Consider the following 23,730-nt stretch of genomic DNA (forward strand, 5'->3'; position numbering starts at 1 on the left):
CAACCCTCGGGCATTTTAGAAAACTTCGGTAGCCAATCACTTCATCTCTTAAAAAGAAAGGCACTGATAAGGTGGGCTCGCCAGGAGATTAGGCATGCCCTTGGGTGAAAACAGGATCAGGCACTTAGAGGAAACCACACAGGAGGCTAATGAGCATCAGGACACTGAGGTGAAATGTAGTAAATTTTAATTTTTATTCTCTCTCCTGGGAGTGAGACGTTGGAATCCTTTGCGTGAGGGCAGGTGAATGCATGCATTCTCCTAGCCTGAGAATGAGCTGAGAAAGAGGACAGGGTGATTTTAGGAATTTCAGATGGGGCCAAGGCCCATTTCGAAAGCCTTTTGGAATACACCTTTGCATGTCCAACATTTTCACATTTAGCGAGATGCTCCCATTCCTCCAACCCTGCTGCCCTGGGAAGGAAAACTGAGGAGAGGATGACGGCCTTTTCCAAGCATGATTTGTTTCTGTCCACGGAACCTCTGAAGACAGGAAGCTGAGGCTGACCTCTCTAGCCAGGAGTGAGCTCAACTTTAAAATTGTGATCGCATGTGAAAGCTAAAATGGGAAAGAAAAAATCAGTTCTCAGGACAGAAATGCTAAAAACCCTTGGGCCACATTCCAGTCAAGGTCCTGGCCCTGCACACAGAGCTCCCATTGCGGGGGTGGGCGGGAGACCAGCCAAGACCAGCTTAAGTCAGTTGAGTGTCAGGGATCATGGGGTTGATTCTAGAGGTGTCCAGTTTGCAGATAAAGAAACTTATCCCAGTGATTTATGCTACATAATCCTTAACAGAAGCTCATGGCCAGGTCTCATTATTGAGAGTTGCCTGACAAAACATTTACCCATTCCCACCAAACTGTTTGCAGTGGTTGAAGGAATCCAAGGAATCGAGTAGGTTTTCGTTTCCTAGGGCTGCCATAACCAATGGTCACAAACCGGGTGGCTTCAGACCCAGAGGTGTATTCTCGTGCAGGTACGAAGGCTACAGGTCTGCAGTCAAGGTGTCGGCAGGGCTGGCTGCCATTGGAAGTTCTGAGGAAGAATTGTTCTTCCTTCCCTCCTAGCTTTCGGGAGGCTGAAAATCCTTGGTGTTTCCGGCCTGGCCGGCAGCTGCATCACCCTCATCTCTGCCTTTGCCTTCACAAGGCCATATCTCCTCTCAGTGTCTGTGCCCAAACTGCCCCCTTACTATAAAGACACCAGTCATTGAATGAGCACCCACCCAAATGTAGTGTGAGCTCATTTTAACCCAATTACGTCTGCAAAGACCCTTTTTCCAAATAAGTTCATATTCACAGGTACAAGGGGATAGGACTTCAACATGTCTTTTGGGTGAATGCACCCCCTCACCACTGTGTGTAAGACAACAAAAATCCATGGGCTGGGCGTGAGAAGACCAGGCTGTCCAACCTGCTACCTCCCTGGGCGAGTCCCTTGCCCGAAGTTTCAGTTCTTCCTCAAACAAGACAATGCCTGCCCTGCTTACTTTAAAGATGCCATTAGAATAAGATGAAATCATGTAAGTATAAAGGTATTTTCATATGGAAAGTGTTCCTACAAGTGCAATTATGAATTCATTCCAGATTGTGTTGACTTTTCCTTAACTTTATAACTACTTAATGAGTAGGTAGTGAAATGAGAAACACAGCCCGTCTTACAGGGAAGAGAATTTAAATTACATACCTCCCTTCATTTATGGTTTCAGATACAAGTACAATAGCAACCTGCAGTGAAGGAGAATAGTATTACAGATCCTTCTTCCCTGGGCTTTTTCCTTACACCAAAACAGGGTGGTATTCAGGTGAAACTAGTGTGTGCAAAGTAATTTAAAGGCAAACCAAGAGGGTTGATGTTCTCTTCTGGGCCACAGCAGACATCTCCAATGGCCATGGTTCCCCTTTCGTCTGTGTCTGTGTGTCCTTATTATTTGCTCCCAGGACAGTGTCCTGATAATGGCTTTCAAATTTGCTTTGTCTGATGACTTCTGGATATGGAGACATAGACCACCCAATTTATAAAATTAACGAAAGAAGTCGTCATCCTGGTTGACTGATATGACATACTCCCATGTCTATTATACAAAATGACCACTGGGTAGCCAGGAAAAAAAAAAATTTAATGAAAATGTTAAAAAAAAAAAAAAATTCCCCTCGCCCCTTTTAAAGACCCCTGAAGCTCTAGTGGTGATAGGAAAAACTTTTTCAAGCCACCAGATTAAGTCAATGGTGCTCGGAAAGAATATTAAAAATGGCCACCCAGAGTGGAAATGCCTAAATGAGGTGTCATGGATGACAGCTTGGGAACTATGGTTACCTCCAAAGCATCATGTGACCATTTGAGTGATACTGATGACCACAGTAGTGATAAATTCTGTTGACCTTAGACCTCAGGGGTTTGCTGACCCAGGAGAAATCTCAGAGGGGAAAAATAGCACCAGCAAAAAAGAAACAAAGAGGCTCTCAGAAAGAGGCTCCCAATCTGCCCTGCAGACCAAATTCTCGATTTCTCACTGCTGGGAATGTGTGCTTCCTGGGAACTATTATATACCTCCAGGAACACGCCACATCTCAGACCAGTTAATAAACAAAACTTTATTTTCCTTTAATACAAAAATTAAATAGCAAAGTTTTTTTTTGTACAGTGATAAATTAGAAATTTACAGTACAGACATCAATGCAGACACACGTTTGTACATCCTTAAAAGCAGGGTCCACTTCCTTTGACGTTCAGCAATTCATCAGGGCACGTGTAGCAGGGCTTTGCCTGGTACCTGTATGTCGAACATCTGAAAGTCCCCGGGGTTGGCCTCAAGGTGGCTGGAGCTGCAGGGCAGCACGGGGGCCCAAGGACAGGCCACAGGGCGTCAGCCTGCCCGCTGCAGAAGCAGGCCGAGGCCCGGTTCGTCTTGTCACGTGTCACACTTGATAGTTACTCCACCCTTCCTGCAAAGAGTTCAAGGGGCCTTCATCCTCAGACCTTCGAAAGTCTCACAACATCCCTGTGAGGTAGGAAAAAATTCTGAACCACCTAGATGCCCCACTGGGGAGAGAGCGAGAGAGCAGCCTCTCTCTCCCAAAGTGCACAACCAAGTTGGGGCCCGAGCCCATTACCAGGACATGGAGAGGAGCACATCCTGGGGGAGAAGATGGACCAGGCTTCGGGAAGCAGAGCTGCTCCCGCCCCTCTTCTCAGAAGCCCTTCTGAGATAACAGTGATCAGATCCTGAATATCGCAGGAGATCAGGGGGCCACCAAAGCCTGGAGGACATGGCTCACAGAGGACCCCAAACGGGCCCTCTCCGAACTGCCTGGGCAAATACAGGGAATTCGCTGGTGCAAAGAAGAAGAAGGGAAATAGGTAAATCAGAAACAGGAACAGGCTGCTATAGGGCAAATGGGCCGCCCGAAGGGAAGAGGCCTGTTGGGGAGGGTCAGGGTTCACTTCCCTCTTGGTGAGAGCCAGGGTGCCGTGACCACATATGCGCATGGCAAGACTCAGCGGCAGAGAGCTCTGAGCAGGCCACAGGAAAACAAAATCCATTATTTAAGGCTCTAGTATCTGATCCTCGGTAGGAGCAAAATGCCCTTCTAGGAGATTCTAAGATCTATGACCTAGGCCCAGAGGAAAAATGATAACCTGGGTCCTTCGCCAGGCATTATACAAACCCAGAGGAGGACTCTGAACCCAAATACAAAAAAAGAATACCAGGAACCACTAAAGTCCAATGACTGGACATAACTGGCTGGAAAGGCAACTCCCTCCAATCTCTCCCATCACAGAATGAAATTCAGGACGTAGGGGGGCTCCTTCCAAAGTCTGTGCACTGTGCACTGTGGCTCTCCCGGCAGACTGCTGCTGGGGCCACCTCCCCTGGTGGCATCCCTGTAAACTGAGTCTGCGCGCCAGGGCTGAGGCCGTCGAGCTCCTCTGTGTCCTCGGGTCCCGACTTGGTTGCTAACACAGTAAGCCCTGAATTCAGTGACCGGGAGGCTTGGGGGGGGAGGGAGCAGAGAAGACAAGAGCTCAGGGTGCTGGTAAAGTCACAATTCAGAAACTCAACACAGAAGTGTCCCTGATTCTGGCTTTCAGGGTGCAGGTGAGGGAGTGACTGGGGAGGGGAAAGTCAGAGAGCATCTCAGGGAAATAAACAGTGTCACCCCCTTCTCTGGTTTCAGGACGCGGAGCAAGCTGCCAGCTCAGAAGCCGTCTCAGAGATCAGGAAATGGGAGGAAAAAGGATATGAATCAACCAAGTAGTTCAACCAGATGGTTCTGGCCAGTTCCACCCTACCTCGTGTTCCTCTGCCCTGAAGGGTGGCCTTTACAAAGGAAGAGAAAGAGGGGTTTGCCAGAGCAGAGGGTGGACAGAGGTTCCCTTAGGCCCCGCTGAATAAAATCTCCAGAGGCCAAGGCATTTTGTGGGAAGCTCCAATCATCCCTACTTATTCTAGATTTCAAGAAAAACCCCAGCCCTAACCTTTTCCCTTGCAAGATGTCCTCAAATTCCCCTGTGCACGTCACATGGAGCACCCCAAGCCCTGTACAGCCTGCCCCCACAGCCACATGAGGTGTGGGAGTTCACATTCTTTCAGCCAGTGTTCGTAGTTTTCCTCGGGGATCTCCACAGAAGTGGTCATGAAACAGGGCTGAGGCCTTCTGTCAAAACCCCTGTAACTGACTAGCAGGGAAATCGTGGGGAGGGCTGAGAAAGACAGTAAAGGCAGAAAGACCCAGGAAGCGGTTTATGGGACGGGAGACAGTGAAACGGATGAACATTCAGAGGCCCGTCCTCCTTCCCCAAAACCAACAGCAAAATTCAGCAGACCCAGGAGCACCCTCAGTTCAGGTCATTGAGAAAAACAGAGCTTTGTACTCCTCGATGTCCCCTGAGGTGCCTAACACAGGGCTTTACACAGACTGGACACTTGATAAATGTGCTAATAATTGACTTTTTTTTTTTTTTTAAACAAATAGCAACTTAAGAGGTGATGGAGTCATGTCAAGGTAACTGGTAACTGACCTCAGCCACAAAGCTCTTTTCCTGAAACCGTAAACACTCTCCATTGTCTGGAATGTAAAAGGAAAGGCCCAAGCCCTGATAACTAGGGCTACTAATCCAGGCTGCACCAAGGGCCACTTCTGATCAAATATACTTTCCCCTGGGGAGGCCAGAGATTTGCAGACAGGACATGCTATAAACCCAGAAAGTTGTCGGGGCACTAGCTCCAGAACGTGCGTGTAGAGGTTCACCCAAGTACTCTTATTATTATTTCATTATTCACAAATATTGAACACCTACTCCGTGCCTGTGACAAAGCCCTACAGTCGCACAGCAAGGCCAGTGCCCCACTGTACCGTCCTTCTTCCCTTTCCTGGGCCGGAGTCTCAGCACAACTCCCAAGACGCTGAGTGGAGCGTGAGTAAGGGCAGGCTCTGCCCCTGGGTGCATGCTCCAGGGCCCTGGCCAGCTCTGGGAACTGTCTGCAAGCAGCACAGGGAGTTCACATTTTGTATTTCGGAGGCGACGTAGTCTCAGATGGAGTTCAACTGGTCCTTCTGGGGATCAATTTCTCATGCTCCTGGAGCCCTGACCCAGAGTCCAGCCAAGGTACTAGGGCTCGGCGCACACACACACCAGGGACCACCCGTGCCCAGTTAGCATCTGTCCTCAAAGCCCCGAGACTTTCCCTCCCAAAAGACACAACAGACCTTATACGCATCTTCACCTCAGATGGCTCAGGAGGCCCCAAAAAGAAAGAAGAAAGGAAAGTGTCAAACCACAGACATAAAGACAGAAAACGACACACGTATCTCCAGAATCTGACCACCTATTCGGGAATGAGTCCCTGGAAATGTTTTTCCACAAAGAAAGGCGATCCAAGAGTTTTCCTACCTGTTTTTAAAAGGGGGGTGGGGTAGGGTATGAATAAATAAATGAGTCATTGCAAAGTAGCTGCTGAAGCAAAGATAGGTATGAGCTACAAGGAGAGCAACCTGTGACACTGTCAACAATTTGTCCCAGAGAGCTGGTGATTAGAAGGCCTGAGGCAGGTTAAGAGAGAGTCCAGTTACAATTTTAAAAGAATTGCAACTTTTTGAGAGGCTGCTAGGGGGGTACCCCATTGTGAGGAACATAAAGCATAAATTTTAAAAGCTCTGGATACCCCTGCAAAAGGCAATTAAGACCTGTGCTGTTAAGAGTTTGCAGTTCATTTCATATGGTCTACACTTTATTCCCTACTAACCAATCAAGCTCCTGGCTGGAATTCTGGAGATTCATTAAGCACCATATAAATACTCCAGGCCACACTGCCTCCAATGAAATCTTATAAGGAGCCTTTGCCAATTACTAGGAAACAATTACGCACCAAGTAGTTGGATTAGCTGTCCTTAGTTCTCTCTACAAAACAGAAAAGTCTTCATTGTGGGTAGTAGACTAGACTGATAACATTCTTATGCTAAAGGAAAGAAAGGCACTATCATTCTGAGAATGCAAGCTGACCATAGTTTTTAAAGTCAGTTGAGTATACTATTATGTCATGGTGCAAGAATGTGCTTTTAATTGTAATTGACACACACAAATTACACAGCTAATCTGTGTGAACGCAAAGTTGCCAAGAAACTTAACATTTTAGCTCTTCCAGACTGGCGTCTGCATAGATGCAATCACACAAAGTAAAATATATTAAGTCCCCATTGCTCAATGCAAGAGGTCTCCCGGTCGGTAAGGTAAGTCAACTTGATAAATCTCATTTTCCTCTGAATTAAATGATTGTCAGAAAGTGAATCACCCTTACTTTCCCCCTCATTAGGCATGCTGCAGTGCAAAAAAAAATCCTATAAAAATACCTATTTTGAGTCATTAATGTAAAATGAAGAAAACAGCAGCAGCCTAGAACAGGGATGTTGAAATTTAAGAGGAAGAGAGAGAAGAAAAATCCACTGGACACCTTATGTGTGTTTGTACAGTACTTCTGTTTTTTCAAACAATTCTGTCTTACGACAAAGGCACTGAAAGATTCTGACACCACCTCTTAGGAGAACAATCCACAAAGTTCTAAACAGCAGACTGTGCACCACAGAAAATGTTTATGTTAGATCAGCCCAACTATAAAACTCTTCTAACACTTGTCTGAACCCAGTGTCTCCAGTGTTTATAGATTGCTTTGCTATCTGAAAGACCCAGTTAGTATCTAAGATTTTAAGGGTTAAAAAAGTTAATCTTTTTCCCTGCGAGTTACCTACTCACAGCTCAGATCTCACTCTACAGGGAAAAGCAGCTTCGCCCTGGATGCTCCTGGAATCTAGGCAGGACCTCCACGCTCCAAGCTGCGAACTGCTAAAGTGATCAATGTTTTGATTTTTCACAGCTTTGAAAGCCTCTAACTGGCTTTTCCATTGTGGATCATTCCAAAGTCTGCAGCAAAATCCTTTTATGATGCTGGGGAGTGGGGGGGTGGCAGGAGGTGGTGGCTTAGAGGGGTCACTTAAGTGTTGCCAGTCTGCTCAAACTGAGATTCACTGCAGGAAACTTTTAGTCGCACTTGCACCAAAATGCTAGCATTCCCCACCCCCCACCCCCAATGCCTTCAAAATTTGGAAAGCGTGGAGCCCAGTTAGCCTTATACCACAGTTTCGTTGCCTTTCCCAGGCTTCACCCAACCATTACCCCGCTTTTCTCTCTTTACCTTCCCAGAATTCACCAATCTGTTAGAACACTTCTGCCAGGTGTGCAGAGTTTTGGCAGACCAAATCCACATGCCTGAAGTGATGCCCACCAGCAAAGACATAAAAATTTTCAACATTTCCACTGCCATATTGGAGTCATCTGCAGAATACCGGAAGAGCGCCCAGTTGGAGATTTCATAGAAATAACAGGCAATCACACAGGTGGCAGGCACTGTGTATAGGACTGAGAAGACCCCAATCTTGACCATCAGCCTTTCCAACTTGTCTGTCTTTGTCCCATCCTTTTGCAGATTGGACCGAATTTTGAACAAGGCCACTAAACCGGCCGCGATGAACAGAGTTCCGATCACCAAGTAAGTGAAGAGGGGAGCCACCACAAAGCCTGTGAGGGCATCGAGGTTTTGGTTCCCGACGTAGCACAGGCCAGTCAGTTCATCCGCATCCACCAGTCTCATAATCAAGATGACAATGGTTTTCACAGCAGGGATGGCCCAGGCGGCAATGTGGAAATAAGAGCTGTGCATCTCAATGGCCTCATGACCCCATTTGAGTCCCGCTGCCAAAAACCAAGTGAGTGTCAGAATAACCCACCAGATGGAGCTGGCCATTCCAAAAAAGTACATCAGCAAGAAAATGATTGCACATCCTGTGTTCTTAAGTCCTTCTTGGATGAGAACAGGTTCTGCTGCCTCTTCAAAATCGCAGGATATCCTTTCCCGGCCCACGGTCAGCCTGACAATATAAGCAATGCTATAAATATTATAGCACATACTGAGAAATATGATGGGGCGCTCAGGGTAGGAAAACCTGGAGGAATCGATCAGGAAGGTGAGCACCGTGAAGGCGGTGGAGATGAAGCACAGACTGGCCCACACGGCCATCCAGATGTCTGTGAACTCCTTGGCTGAGCGGCTATACAAGCCAGCATCATAGCCACACTTGAGAACACAGTTCAGGCTCCTTTTCACCCAGATGTATTGATCCGAGTTGGTGCCTACGGAGTGGCACTCTTCCCCAGGCTGCATGGGGGTTTTGTGAGGTAATGGCACCTCCTCATCACCTGGCCCTTCCATGCACATGTGGTTGTGGTCATTCTGGGGTGGGAATTTGCTGCAGTTCAGGCTCTCTGGCCAGGCAAACCCAAATTCCTTCAGGACGGGTTCACAGCGCCTCTTGACTGAAAGACACATGCCGCCGCATGGGCCGATGGGGATGTTGATCTTCTCTGTGCACATTGGCACATAAACCGAACAAAGGAAGAACTGGAAAAGTAATGAAATGAACAAAGAAAACAATGACTTGGAAGTCTGACCAAACGCTTGCACGAAGCGGAGTTGAATGCTTCCAGGCAAAGTACATACCGACTTTTAAACCAGCTATTGGATAGGGACTCTGACTGCTTACTCTGACCTCAGACTAGGGTGCCTAAAAAAAACCGTTGCTTGCACACTTTGCTTCTTGGGGTTCTAGCAATCCTTTCCCAGAAAACATAAATAAATAAACATATTAAAAGGACCTAAAGGATTACATAATCCCTTTTTTGCATAATGCTTAAGAAAATAAACCTTAAGACTTGACTTTGCGTCTCCCTCTTTGAAAGAGCTGAACAGACTAATTGAATGACTGAGTCATTTCAGTGATGGGGTAATCTATTTTTGTCCTCATTTCTTTATCACCATAAAAATAAATGTTAAAAAAAATGTAGATCCAGCTTTTCTCCTATTAATATTCTCTCTTTTCTCTACTTTACTTTATCCCCTAAAATTTATTTTTTTAATCAGTCCCATACTGAAACAGAAAATGTCCTAATTGAGACACTAGTAGACCCAAGGATGGGATGCAGGTTGAGGTCTCTGGTCACCAGGGCTTTGTTTGGGCAGGTTTCCTCAATGAATAATAATGAAACACAATAGGAAAATATAAATGTGAAGTCCCTGGAACTGCAGTACCAGCAGGGGAGAGTCCAGTTGCTGTCCTCAATTCTTCCAGCATTGATAAACAGTCGGCTTGGCTCCTTACAGATGTTGTCTATGAAGTCTAGAGTTACAAGTAACTATTTTCCAGCATGTAAAGGGATCCAGTCCTGTCCTTCAAAACAGCTTGGCTGCTTCCCCAGGATACATGTAATTAAAAATATATATCCCTGCAAAAGCTGTTTCTCCAACAAAATTGCCACTGATGTCAGGATATGTGCTGTTTCCAAACTGAGAGCTAGAGGATCATTTCTTAAGCTTTTATAACCCAGTTCTAAAGTTCTGAAAACTCCGAAGGGACATTTCAGCAGCAACAGGTCTAATCCCAACCATCTTTCTGAAACCACAGTCCAACTTTTAAAATGACCTATGTAAAAACATGCACCTACTAAGTAAGCTGCCTGCCTGTTTCTTATCTCTCAGAAGTTACAACCAGAACCATGGATTTCTGAAGCTTTCAGCCTGGACAACTACCCTCTATTTTTTTTCCCAGGTTCTCTGCTGTCTAAATTTCTAAAACTCACTCGTCACCTCACCAACCAAAACACAACTAGTGCTAACCCTTTTTTAAAAATCTCTTTCAGTTCCTTTTTTAAAAAGTGAATAGGTTGTTGGTTTTGTAAGATTATAATCATGCTGTATATGCAAATTATTTCTTCACCTATTGTAGACTGAGCATTTTCTCTATCATTACAGAAGCTTTAAAATTTTTACCGACTGAAAAAAAATCTTCTAATATACAAAATACCTTCCTGGAGCTTGACCACACACTATCACCTTTTCCCCAAGCTGTGTTTTCTCCCCACCAAATCCTAAATCTGCCCTCAACCCTGAGGATCAAAATGATCTCAAGCCACCCAACCATTCCTTCCTGCATGACCTCTAAAGTCATGCAGGACGACGCGAGGAAAGGCCACTCCGCAGAAAACGAAGCAGTGGGGTTTCATTTAATAACCCACCCCCAAAATATGGGGGAGAAAGGAGGTCGGAGAGGGAGGAGAAGTTCCCGGCTCCTTATCTCTCCTTCCAAGTCTTAGTTGCAGCTGGCGGCCCTGCTGGGGACTCGCCCACCGAGCAGCGGCAGCCAGAATCCTTGGCAAAGATAACCCTCAGCTCCACTGGGGTTAGGGGCTTGGCCAGACACGGGTGAGCAGGGGAGAAAAACGGAAGGGCGGGGTGTAAGAGTGGGTTCTTTCGCAGGCCAGACGACTTACACAACGTTTTGGCTTCCAGTCCCTGAGAAGGGACAAAAAAGTGGGGGTGGAAATCACTTTTCCAGGATAGTTTTACCCTTCAGCCTTGGAAGGGGGCAGGGGGCTTGGCTTGGCAAGGGCTTCACGGAGTTAGTTTGGGACGTCCCCGCCCAAGGGGTCCCGTCCCGCCAGGGGGTGGGGGTGGGGGTGGGGGCGCCCACCTGCAGCTGGCTGGAGCAGCCGTACTGGATGAGCGGCGTGAAAGTTGTCAGCTGCAGCTCGGCGTCTGTCTGCAGCTCGTGCCCCACCAGGTTGGGCATCTTGGTCACGTTGTAGCCCAGGTTTTGGCACATGGAGATGCGGATGGGGTCGCAGCGCCGCTCCTCCTCGTCCCCGAAGCCCCGCGCTGGCTCCAGGAGCAGCAGCAACGGCAGCAGCAGCCGCAGACTGAGATCGATGCCCCCGGGCGCCCCCAGGACGCTCGGCACTGCGCCCCGCCAGGCCATGGCCAGAGCCGGGGGCAGCGGCGGCGGCGGGGGGGCGTCCAGCAGACACCCCCAGTTTGCACGGGGGCGCCGGCTGCCCGCGCTGCTCCCAACTCCCGGGAATGGAGTGTGATAAGGCGCCAAGGGCGAAGAAGGGGCAGCGGCCGGGTCTCTGGCAGCTGCGCGCGACTGTATGGGATATTAGACGCCCGTGGCCGGGGCCGAAGGACAAACTGCGAGGGGCATGGCTGCAGGCAGCGAGCCCCCAACCCAGCGCCGGCCCCGTCCGCTCTGCCTCTCGGCGAAACCCGCCAGCACCCAGCGCCGCGCCGCTCTCACCGCCCGAGCCCTGCGCGGCGCTAGAGGTTGGCTGGGCGGTGGCGGGGCGGGACGGACAGTGCGCCTCTCCAATGGCCGGGCGCCGTGGGCAGCGAGGGGCGGGGACGCTCTGCCGCTGGAAGGGTCAGGCCCCCGCCCGCCCGCCAGCCCTCCTCCCCCGTCCTTCTCTCCCTCCCTCCCTCCCTCCCGGAGCGCCCCGCCCGGCTTCCCGGCTCTCACTTTCCTCCTACCCGGTTCGCGGCGCTCGGGGGCCAGGCAGGGATGGAGCCGAGTTGCTCCAGCCGGGCCAGCCTCCCCCCACCTCTTCCAGGTGAGAAATGCTCCCAGATCTGTCGACTCCCTTTCCTTCCACTCTTCCGGCTGTCACCTCGGCCCGTGGCTACCTATCAGGCAGAGAAACGTACACAAAGAACACGGGCTTTAGATTTACAAAGACTGTGGCTTTAAATCCTGGCTGTGTAACCTTCAGCAAATTGCTCAATCTCTCGGCGTCAGTTTCCTCATCCGTAAAGAGACTTGGGAGGATTAGAGGTAATGCGTAAAACGCTTAGCCCCGTGCCTGGTACAACGCAAGCTCGCAGCTATTTTCACTGCTAACTTGCTTGGGTTGGAGCCGGGCCGCGTCTCCCCGCCCCCAGACTCGGCCCGACCTGCGCCCGGGAGCTGCCTGTCTCCAGCCGCGAGTGGGGGAGGCGCCCCGGAGCAGCCGACCAGCCGACGGTCTCGCGCTCCGATTTCCTCACCGTATGAAATGAAATTCCACAGGGGGATTCAAAAGGAAATGAGACCGGGACGCTCCGTGCTTCTCGGCCCGCCGCCCTTCCTGTGTCGAGGACACGGTTTCTAAATAAGGTTGGGAGGGTGAGAGGGCGGGAGGGGAGAGGCTTGACCTGTGCACAGGAGGCGAAGAAGGCGCACAACCACCGAGGGTACCCTCCCCCAGCCTCCCGGGCATCCCTCCCCTGCAGCCTTCATCTCTAACTTATTCAGCTGCTGCGAAGGGTCCTGGAAGTCTGGGGATCATGCGACCGCTGTTTTGGTCCAGTTCCCCCCAACACACACACACATTCCCAACCCTCCCCCACCCCACTGCCCACCCCTCGGGTGGAGGTTTGTGCTAGTTCACCCTTTTCCTTTCCAGTCAGACCAGTAGAACCCTCAGCAGGTGGATTTCTAAGCCATTTACTTATTGCTTGACTGTGGTGAAGCTACTGTGCCTCTCTGAGCTTCAAATGGGCCATCTGTAAAATAAGGAAATTCATGTCTTCCCCACACAGTTGTTTTAAGAGTTAAATGAGAGAATGCCCCTAAATCATTTAGCACAGTGTCTGGCACATACAAAGTAAGTGCCAAATAACTTGGTTTTTGTCATTGTGAGGTGGCCTCCTGCTTTCCAGCCAGGTCCCAAAGACATCTCCTTGCTGCCCAGGTCTGAAGATCTGGATAAAGAGCTTTCTACTCTCCTCTTGAGATCTTTTGAGCAACACTTGCCAAGGTTTTCCTGGGCCTTGGTGACAGGCACCAGATTTGTATGCATGTTTGTATCCTCTATTTCAGCCAAGTCTGGCAGATGGCAGAGGCTGGATACAAGTTGGAAGGATATCTGTTCCACTCCTGTGGTGCTCCTATTTTGCCTTATAGCTTTAGTTTTCATATACTGTCAACTAGAGTCAGCTGAGGGCAAGAATGGAATCAACTTGTTTTGGTCTTTGGCTCTGTACCTAGAACTGTGTTGGGCACATAAAAGCTGCTTTGTCTCCCGCCATCATCACAACCTCCCAGGGAAGGAGACTCTATTAGCCTCTTAAAGAGATGACGAAACTGAGGCTAGAACCAAAGTAATAGTTAGAAAATGGAAGACCTTTCCAAAAAAAAAAAGAAAAGAAAAGAAAATGGAAGACCAACCAAACCAGGGCCCAAGGAGGCCCTCAAAGATGGGAGGCAGGGTTTTTTTCCCTAGCAATATTCCCAGCTGGAAGTCTACATACTCAGGAGTAGGGTTGACTCTTCCGTTTGTGCTGAGTAATGCAGGAGACCATAGGCCCACAGAGATGAATAAATGATGAGATGAATGAATCCAATGAACAGATGATCCCCACCCTCTAGGAACTCACAGGAGGAGACAAAGAAGGAACAGACAACTGTAACTCAATGTGGTAAGTGCATAGAGAATTGTGGGTGAATTGAGGGTGGGGGTAGCTGAGGTTACAGGGCTGTGCAGAGGCAGATGGCCTGCAGGATTCTGAGCTACTCAACAAAGCAGAGTTAGTGTGCAATGGGCACTTCTCCTGACACATTTGCAGGAAGGGGAGGAAGGCTTGCCGTGTACTGACGGTATATGTGCATGGTTTATTGAAGGATGAACTCTGCGAGGTCAAAGAGCAGCACAAGGCCTGGCACAAGAGGCTACACCATCAGTGTTGAGGGAAGCCATACTATTATCAGACCAACAACCAAGAACTTCCATAGAACACTTACTCTGGGCCGGATACTGGGTTACATGCTTTCTGTGCATTATCTCATTTATTTCACTCAGCAGCTTGAGAAAACTGATGTTTTGAGGGGTTAAGCACTTTGTTCAAGATCACACAGTAAGTGACAGGGGACTCAGACGCATGCCTGTTTATGGGCATGGTACTGCTGTCACAGTACTGCGTGCGCTTCACCTAGTCCCTGGTTAGAGATGCCCCTTTTGCCATCTGGACTTTTTCTTCCTAGCCCCAGCATCCCTGCCCTGGCTTGCATGAAGGACTGTCTCCTTGGAGAACGCTGGAAGAAGCCCCTTCCCGGGCAGAAGCTTTTCCTGTCAACAGCTTTTCTTTCCCCGGCATGGAACTCATCACAGGTATTTTCCAGAAAAGAAAGCCAGGGGAATCACATTTCAGTCTGCATGTGGAAAGAAAACAAAGACCACGACTTAGAGCTCAGTCTGAATGGCCCGGAGCCCCTCAGCCTCTCCTCTCACAGAGCGGTTTACACAGTCGCCAGTCTGCTCCCAGTGACAGGCCTGGCATGTTTGTCTTTGTTGCAGAAAACACTTCCCTGAGGGAGTTCCACGCCAAGGACTCTACACCCTGTGATAGGCAGAGCATTTAGGAGAGGAGCAGAAGATGGGGACAGGGGAATGGAACCTTCCATTAACCTAAAGGGCAGGCTGTGGGCCCCTAGTGGCTCTGGCCTGGGGGCCTGGGCAGCTTCCTCTGTCCACTCTCTGAGTAGGAAGGAGGCAGCCACTTTGGAGCTACAACAAATGTGACTTCAGCAGGCCAGTTGGAGGGCTCTCTATTTGCATCTAATGAGAGGCTGGGTTCTAATTAACTCCTGTGATGTGTTAATTTTTCAACCTGACATTTTCTGCTCTAATAGATTCTTGTAATGGTTTCTAAATTAAAGGCTGCATTTGAAGACTAGGGTTTAGGTTAAAAATCCACCACCTAGGGGGGTAGGGAGCTGTAAACATCCTTTCCCTCCTAAGGAAAACCTCTCATTTGCAGTTCTTTGCTAACCCAATTAAGTACTGAAGTAGTCACCCCAGAGCCTGCTTTTTATTTCCTGCGAAACAATCCAACTAATCCATATTCAGTAGCTTCCAAGAGAAGTCTTATTCCAACCACTCATGAAGAAACCAGCTTCTTTGAATATGGACAGAACATTTAGAACTCACAAAGAGCAGTCTTGATAGAAAATGCAAGAAAATGGTTCATTATTATCCTGTTTGGTTTTTGAGGGGAAAATTCGCTGGGACCAAAACCTCATAAGGACTGGGAATTTATCGTGGAATAAGAGAAGCACGGGGAGAAGCCAGGTCACATCCCATCAGTTTATAGATGGTCTGGGTGCTACATCTCCCTTGGCACCCAAACTAGTTATGAAACAAAAACATGTGTCCTGAGTAAAGCAGGAGGGAACCCTAATCTCGCTCAAAGTTGAGGAATCACAGGCCCCAAGAGGTTCAGTAACGGCTCTTAAGTGGCAGAGCCAAACCCCCGACTTCTTATCACTTGCACCACTAGCCAGGGAAGAATCAAGTCACCAGAGAGCTCTTGAATGTCAAGGAATCAAAGCCCTGTTGTTCCTCCTACCAAGCATAAGATGGTACAGAGGACATTCTTTTTTTTTTTTAATTTTTTATTGTTATGTTAATCACCATATATTACATAATTTGTTTTGGTGTACTGTTCCATGATTCATTGTTTGTTCATAACACCCAGTGCTCCATGCAGAATATGCCCTCCTCAACACCCATCACCAGGCTAACCCATCCCCCCACCCTCCTCCCCTCCAGAAACCTCAGTTTGTTTTTCAGGGTCCATCATCTCTCCTGGTTCGTCTCCCCCTCTGACTTACTCCCCTTCATTCTTTACAGAGGACATTCTTATTTGTTGGTGGTGATGGTTTAATATACAGATGGGCAACTGTGAACCTGCGCAGCAGGCAAAAAATACTGCTAACACACTTGGTACCTCTGCAACTTCATTTCATTTCAGTATCCGTCAGTCAAACCAGTAGCAAATGTTTAATGATAGGTTCTTGTGGACATGTCACTGAACAGTGTCCTGGGAGGTATGGAGGCATTAGAATGTGGTTCCTGCCTCCAACAAGCTTACAGTCACATTAGAGGAGACTAAGACACGAGACCCAGAGTGAAACTTATTTATAATTAAGTGCTTTTTCTTGAGCTCCCTTACTCATTATAAATTTGGGTTTTTGTTTCGGTATCAGTTTTGGTTTGGCTTGGTTTTGATCCCTTTCACAGTCCTTCAAGGTCAGAGGCTGTGTCTTCTTCACCATTGTGTTCCTGAACAGCAAAGGAGATACTACCTGGCCTGTCTGCAGCCCTCAATAGATGCTTGTTGAATAAATAAATGAATAGTTCAGGCTATAAGTGCTCTAATTCTTCAGAAAAAGAGAGCCTTCATTATGTTCTGGGTATAGGAGGCCATCAAAATGCAACCCAGCTGGTTCCGGAATGATGATCAAGTCTACTCTACAGGCCACGCCTACAAGACAGCTTTCTGCTTTCTTCACAATTCGGAAGTTTTGCCAATCACTTATCGTCCTTTTCTGTTTTTTTCTGCAGATTCTTAAATATTTTAAGGTAGAAAAATGTCTTGGCTAGAATTGTTGTTTGATTCAGAAGCCTGTTTCTAAACTTCATGAATCAGCCCAAGATATTTTCTTATCACTGTTCATTGGCTAGTTGACCACTGATCTCAATATGGTCACCTGAAGGCATTAGGAATCATATAGGCCATATGTGCAGGAGTATCCAGCCAAAGAGTTATAATAAGTCAGGAGATCACCTGTAAGTAGTAAGTTTGTAGAAAAATTGAAATGTGAGTCTAACTATGAGGGGTGTGTGACTTTCCAAGAAACCCAGGGAAGCATGGAAGGGAAAGCACCTGTAATAATATCTCTCACAGGCAGCATTCTCATCAGTTGATACAGGTGAGAAATGAACAGTAATAAAAATAATGCTAAATAATGAAAAAGTGTGAACTGGCCACCTGCTGTGGATAAACATGAACTAGACTAGACAAGGTGTCAGGTGGTGGTTTTAAAACATAGCCTCAAGTTCTTTGACATTCCTCCCATTGAAGGGCAGAGTTTATATTTCCTCCCCTTGAATTTGGGAGGGCTTGTGACTTCTTCAACCAATAGAATAGTGTAAGTGACACCAGGTGACTTCCAAAACTATGGCATAAAAGGCCATGCAGTTTATTTGCTGGGAAATTTGCTTTGGAGCTCTGAGCAGCCCTGTAAGTAGTCCAGCTACCTTGAGACCACCGTGCAGATTTTCCAGTTGATAGTGCCAGATGAGCCTCTCCTTCAGCCACCCCAGGCTGAGCACCAGAAGTATGAATGAAGAAACCATCTTGGAAGTAGATTCTCTGGTCCCAGGGTTCCTACCCCCAGCTGTTTGAGTCATCTCAACCCAGACATTGTGGGGCATAGAAGAACCACACTTGCTGTGCTTTTTCCAAATTCCTGACACACAAAATCCATGATGGTTATTGTTTTATGCCTATCTTAGTCCATTTGGGCTGCTATAACAATACCATACACTGGCTGGCTTATAAATAGACATTTATTTCTCATGGTTCTGAATACTAAGAGCTCCAAGATCAAGGCACCAGCAGATTCAGTGTTAATAAGAGCCCATTTCCTGGTTCCTAGATGGCTGTCGCTTTGCTTTGTCCTTCCAGGGCAGAAGGGATGAGGGGACTCCCTGGGGTCTCTTTTATAAGGGCTCCACTCTCATGACCTAATCACCTCCCAAAGCCCTTACCTCCAAAGGAGAGGGTGACTCAGCTAGAAAAAGAATGAATATCACCCAGAGGTGCATAAAGGGAACTTATATCCTCCCTTGGAGAGAAGGATAGAATGTTTTCAGTTGCATGAGGGACCATTGGGTCATGTTAAGTGGAAGCATGATTTTGCTATTGTCTTTATTTAACAGTTATGTATGGTTTTCAAAGGTGTGTATGAATGCCAAGTTGACAAGGAGTGGATTCTGGTAGCTCTTTATTGTCGATTTAGCTGCAGTGGAACTCATTTGCTAGAATTCCCTTCCCTGCATGGCTCCAGATTGGGATTGGCCAAAAGAGAAATTGGCACAAGACTGGAGAGGTGGAAGCAAAGCCGTGTTTTCTACTCTGAAAGTCACAGCTGGGTGCCAGGCACAGTGGCAGTTCATGACATTGAGTCGGCTGGCTCACTTATTGGCAGGGGCAGCACTCAGACCTGCATGAGCTCCTCCTTCATCTGCTCTAAGTCTTGGGCTAGGTGCATGTGTAGCTCCATGGTTAAGGGCTCTAGCTTCTGCAGATCACCTGCATCAAGATTAGAGATGGTTAGACAGACTTGGCATCCAGTTTATCCCTGTGTATTCCAATTTGCCCTTGACTTCCCAAACTTTGCACCTCACTTTCCTTCTTGATTGCAGGGTTGGCTGATCTGTCGTGACTTTGGGCCCAACACCAGGCACAGAGGCAATGCGTTGCATAGAGTACTTCACTGGTTTCCACAGTTTTGTAAGGTCTACTCCTTGCTATAAATTCCTTGTTCTACCTTACTCACAGTGACTCTGCTTCTCCGAGCAAACCCTGATGATATATCCCATCAAAAAGATTGGGAGGATGTTAGCTCTGGAAGCTGCCTTAGAGTTCATTTGGCCCACTTCTCATTTTATAAATGGGGAAACTGAGGCCCCAAATGTGACTTTCCCGAGTGGCACATAAATAATGAGTGCTTGAACCAGTTTGCTAACCTGCTCTGTGACCTAAGTATTTGGCAGATTTCTCTTTGACTTAGGGAATTGTGACTGGCCTGCTATACCAGGCTGTATTATCTACAACAAGCACTTAATTGAGCCCCGTCAGGCATTTTGTGAGGTGTTTTGCATAGATTACCTCATTTAATCCACATGCCTTCCAGAAGATATCCTAAATTTGAATTATTTCTCTCTACTCTCTATCTCCACCACCACAAAATGTCCAGTCCCCATCAGCTCTCACGTGGACAGCTGTCTCCTGACAGGCCTCTCTCCACCACTGCTCATTGACAGTCTCTTCTCTACATGGCAAACAGGGATGCTTTCAAACCCGCTTCCACAGATCATGCTCCTCTCTGAAACTGCTGGAAACTTCGTCAGTGGTCTCCCATTGTCGTTGGAAGAAAATTTATCTGGCCTACAAAGTCCTGTAAGATCTGGCCATCTTCCCTCACCTTCAGTCACACCCCTACCTTGCTCACCACACCCCAGCTACACTGACCTTCCCTCTATTCCTAAAACATGCCCAGCTACTTCTTGCTGTAGGTTCTGAAGTCTCTCCTCTGCATAGAATGACATTATCATATTCTCCCCCATCTTCCCAGGGCTGCTCCTTCCTAACAAATGTCTTTTCCTCTGAGACGTCTTCTCCAACACTCCTATTTCATCCTTCCCTGCAGTCACTCCTTAGCCCTGTTTTATTTCCTTCACAGCATTCACTTGCTTATTTGTTAATTTTCTCTCTCTCCTATCTAGAAAGAATCTCCACAAGCACAGGGTCTTAACTGTCTGATTCACTAAGATGTCCCTGGTGTCCAGCAGGTACTCAGTAAATATTTAAGTGAACAAACCTATACAGTACCTACTGTTACTCTCCCCATTTTAAGGTGAGGAAACAGAGTCCCTGAGAATGCTGAATTCCAACTTGTGGAGGCAATGAAGCTGTCTAAAGTAGGATGCCTAATGGTCGAGAGCTCAGGCTGTGGGGTCAGGCAGACCTGTGTTGTAATTCAGTAAAATGTGTCATAGGATACTAGAACTACAAGGAACCTTTGATAATCAGCTAGTTCCCTGCCTAATCATTATAAGTAAAGTTAATCAGTCAGCAACCATTTCTTGAGTTCTTACAGTGTGTATTGCTAAGGTAACAGAAATTGCTCCCCCAAACAGGGCAGACATTAAAGATCACTCATTTATCACATCCTGGGAATTTCCATTTTATCCGATTTTCCTTCAGCAGCGCTCAACTTTTTAAAATGTTTTTTCTAATTTTTTTAATATTTAAATTCAATTAATTAACATATATATTATTAGTTTCAGAGGTGGAGGTCAGTGCTTCATCAGTCTTATACCCAGTGTTCATTATATCACGTGCCCTCCTTAATGTCCATCACCCAGTTTCCCCATCCCCCACCCCCCTCTCCTCCAGCAACCCTCAGTTTGTTTCCTATGATTAAGAGTTTCTTATGGTTTGTCTCCCTCTCTGATTTCATCTTGTTTTATTTTTTCCTCTCTTCCCCTATGATCCTCTGTTTTGTTTCTTAAATTCCACATATGCGTGAGAGCATATGATACTTGTCTTTCTCTGATTGACTTATTTTGCTTAGCATAATACCCTCTAGTTCCATCCATGTCATTGCAAATGGCAAGATTTTTTTTTTGATGGCTGAGTCGTGTTCCATTGTATATATATACCAGATCTTATGTATCCATTCATCTGTTGATGGACATCTGAGTAGCCCTCAATTTTTTAGTTTCAAGAATTTGACTACATTTTAGGCCCTCCTACCTTTGTTTTTTCCCATTATCTCTTTTGCCTTCAAGAATCTATACCTGAAGGGCGCCTGGGTGGCTCAGTCGTTAAGCGTCTGCCTTCGGCTCAGGTCATGATCCCAGGGTCCTGGGATCGAGCCCCGCATTGGGGCTCCCTGCTCTGCAGGGAGCCTAATTCTCCCTTTCCCATTCCCCCTGCTTGTATTCCCTCTCTCTGGTCTCTCTGTCAAATAAATAAATAAAATCTTAAAAAAATTAAAAAAGAATCTATACCTGCGGTTTCATTTCTGTTCTAAAACAAGAACAAGGGACACATTTTAAGAAAACAATTTTTAGACACATGCAAAGGAACAATAGCATCTGATAGCATCTGTTAGACTACCATAGACCTGGAAGAAACCTTCCAGATCATCTTCTGCAGAACCCCACTTAACAGAAAAAGAAGCTGAGACCCAATGGGTGCAGATGACTTCTCCAAGACAGAGTTAGCACTAGATATCCTTTACCCTGCCTTTAGGACTCTTCCCACCACATCACACTGTCTTCCTTCCACCTCCTTAGCAAACCAGGATTGTTTGGGTAAATAGCAGCAGACCTATTAATCAGACCTGAGGGTTCAGTCTGCATATACAGAGAGCTGGGTGATAGGTTGCTCAGTATAACTGGGCCCTTAGAAACCACTCTTAGAGGGATACCTGGGTGGCTCAGCCAGTTAAACATCTGATTCTTGATTTCGGTTCAAGTCATGATCTGAGGGTTGTGAGACTGAGCCCTGTGATGGGCTCTGCACTGGCCATGGAGCCTGCTTAAGATTCTCTCTCTCCCTCTGCCTCTGACCCTCCCCACCCTCCCCCCAACTCTAGCGTGCAAGAGTGTGTGCACTCTCTCTCTCTAAAAATAAAAAAAAAGGAAACCATTCTTAGAAAGCAAAGAATCTTACCTCATCACCTCATTTGCAGATAATTGTGGATACAGAGGGAAAAGGAAATGTTAATTGACTGTCCACTTTGATACTGTTAGCTAGACACAGAGTAAGGCTAGAACCCAGGCCTCTGACTTCACAGATCAGTACTTATTGCATCATGCTGAAGCCTTGGCAGGTAAAACACAGAAACACAGTGAGCCCCAGGAAAGAGTGTTGAATAACAGTATCTTCCAGCAAGGAAATCAGGAAATTCTGTTTTCTTCTTAGAATTAAAATCTATCATGGTAACTCTCTACAGGAAAAACAAAAGCATAACAAAATTTCTTTATCATTGTAGGGCTTTTGTGAGAATTAATGAGATACATATATGAAGGTCCTTACCATTGGGCTTGGAAAATTCTTTTAGCTTTCCTTCACCTGTTTGTTGTGGCATTGAGTTAAAACTTGCCAGTGCTGTACTACTTAAACCCAAGAATTCTCCATTTCTCATTCTAGAGGTAAGTTTTCTGTACCTCTTAGTAAGCTATGGTGAAACTCCAGGGGGAATAATTCATAGTATATTCTAGGTGAATAGTGCCCCCTACAGTTGTACAGTATGTGGCTCTTTATACTGTGGTGGGGCAGCAAATACAGACAGTCTGTAACTTAACAATGGTTCAACTTATAACTACGATTTTACAACGTGCAAAAGCAATACACACTCAGGAAAAGCCGTACTTTGAACTTTGAGTTTTGGTCTTTCTTCAGGCTAGCAATATGGGGGGATGATCCTCTCTCATGATGTTGGGCAGTGGCAGCAAGTCACAGCTTACGAGGGTAAACAACCCATATACTTACAACCATTCTGTACCCATACAAGCATTCTATTTTTCACTTTCAGTATGGTATTCAATTATGTGAGATAATTCAGCATTTATTATAAAATAGGAATAGGCTTTGTGTTAGATGATTTTGCCCAACTGTAGGCTAATATAAGTATTCTGACAACCTTGAAGATAGGCGAGGCTAAGCCATGATGTTTAGTAGATTAAATGCATTTTTGACTTAATGATATTTTCAACTTATGATGGGTTTATCAGCATGTAACCCCATCACAAGTCAAGGAAGATCTGTAATAATGAAAGTTTACATACACTAAGTTAAATGATACTCTAAAAGGTAAGGACTGTTGTTATGTCTATTTATCAGTGATAGAAATGAGGATTTGGAGGGAATAAGGCACTTGCCCAAGGTTACAGTACAGGTGGAGTTAGGAATATTTACAAATAGACCTGCAAATAGAGCAAGCAAATTAGAGCCAGAAAGATCTGATTGAACTTTGTGCTTGACAGTTTACTAGGTGTGCAATGCTGACCAACTCAATCTTTCTGAGTCTCAGTGTTCATATCTTTAAAATGGGATAATAGAAATTATGGAAGACATTGTTGATTGTTGAGCCAGTAGCTTCCCCCAGCCCCTATGTGCCCAATCCAAACCTTTCTTCCTTCCTAACAACAATGTATCAGGATATCAAGTACTTTCTTAAGAAGAGGAGCTTTCTGAAAGTACCCAGCTTTTCTTACTCCAGCTTTTGGATGTTGTGTGAGGATGTGATAACTGGAAGTGTTGCTGTCATACCAACAAGGATTTGGGTCAAATGCTGAAGATGAATATATGATTAAATTTAATGTGTCAACTTGATTGGGCTACAGTGTGTTTAGGTATTTGGTTAAATATTATTCTGAGTGTTTCTGTGAGGATTTTTGGATGTGTTTAACAATTAAATCAGTAGACTGTGTAAAGCAGATTGCTCTCCCTAATGTGAGTGGGCCTCATCCAATCAGTTGAAGACCTAAATAGAATAAAAAGGCCAGCCCTCCCCTGAAATGGGGAAATTCCTCCTGCCTTCCTGCCTTCAAGCTGGTGCATTGTTTTGTTTCTGCCTTTGGACACTAACTGAACTATTGGTTCTTTCCTGGGTCTTGAGCCTGCCAGCCTTCAGACTGAAACTACACCATCAGCTCTCTTGGGTCTCCAGCTTACCAACTTACCCTGCAGATCTTGGGACTAGTCAGCCTCCATACCCAATTTGTTATA

The 23,730-nt window shown here is 46.5% G+C and overlaps 1 protein-coding gene and 1 pseudogene across 2 annotated transcripts in view; one reads left to right on the top strand and one right to left on the bottom strand.

The window, feature by feature from the left end:
* Positions 1-2,581: 2,581 nt before the first annotated feature.
* On the bottom strand, positions 2,582-11,790 carry FZD4 (frizzled class receptor 4). The gene is made up of 2 exons (XM_028126752.2): positions 11,081-11,790; positions 2,582-8,955 (listed from the first exon to the last, which is right to left on the bottom strand). The coding sequence occupies exons 1-2, from the start codon at positions 11,363-11,365 to the stop codon at positions 7,627-7,629; spliced, it is 1,614 nt and encodes a 537-aa protein (XP_027982553.1). The 5' UTR covers positions 11,366-11,790; the 3' UTR covers positions 2,582-7,626.
* An 85-nt stretch (positions 11,791-11,875) lies between these two features.
* Positions 11,876-23,730, top strand: part of LOC114226633 (non-selective voltage-gated ion channel VDAC3 pseudogene) — a 28,944-nt pseudogene continuing 17,089 nt past the window's right edge. Inside the window, exons 1-2 of the transcript XR_015766697.1 lie at positions 11,876-11,993; positions 14,402-14,528. The product of XR_015766697.1 is annotated as a non-selective voltage-gated ion channel VDAC3 pseudogene (transcript). The remainder of the gene's footprint in view (positions 11,994-14,401; positions 14,529-23,730) is intronic.

Source organism: Eumetopias jubatus, unplaced genomic scaffold, assembly GCF_037043125.1.
Source record: "Eumetopias jubatus isolate StellerSeaLion01/CBP00866 unplaced genomic scaffold, mEumJub1_p1.0 scaffold_13, whole genome shotgun sequence".
NCBI classification, from domain to species: domain Eukaryota; kingdom Metazoa; phylum Chordata; class Mammalia; order Carnivora; family Otariidae; genus Eumetopias; species Eumetopias jubatus.

Excerpts from the sequence above, each read along its gene's own strand:
- FZD4 (XM_028126752.2), bottom strand. The coding sequence starts at position 11,365 with ATGGCCTGGCGGGGCGCAGTGCCGAGCGTCCTGGGGGCGCCCGGGGGC. Across the intron at positions 8,956-11,080 it reads GCTGCTCCAGCCAGCTGCAG|TTCTTCCTTTGTTCGGTTTA; the intron begins GTGGGCGCCCCC and ends TTACTTTTCCAG.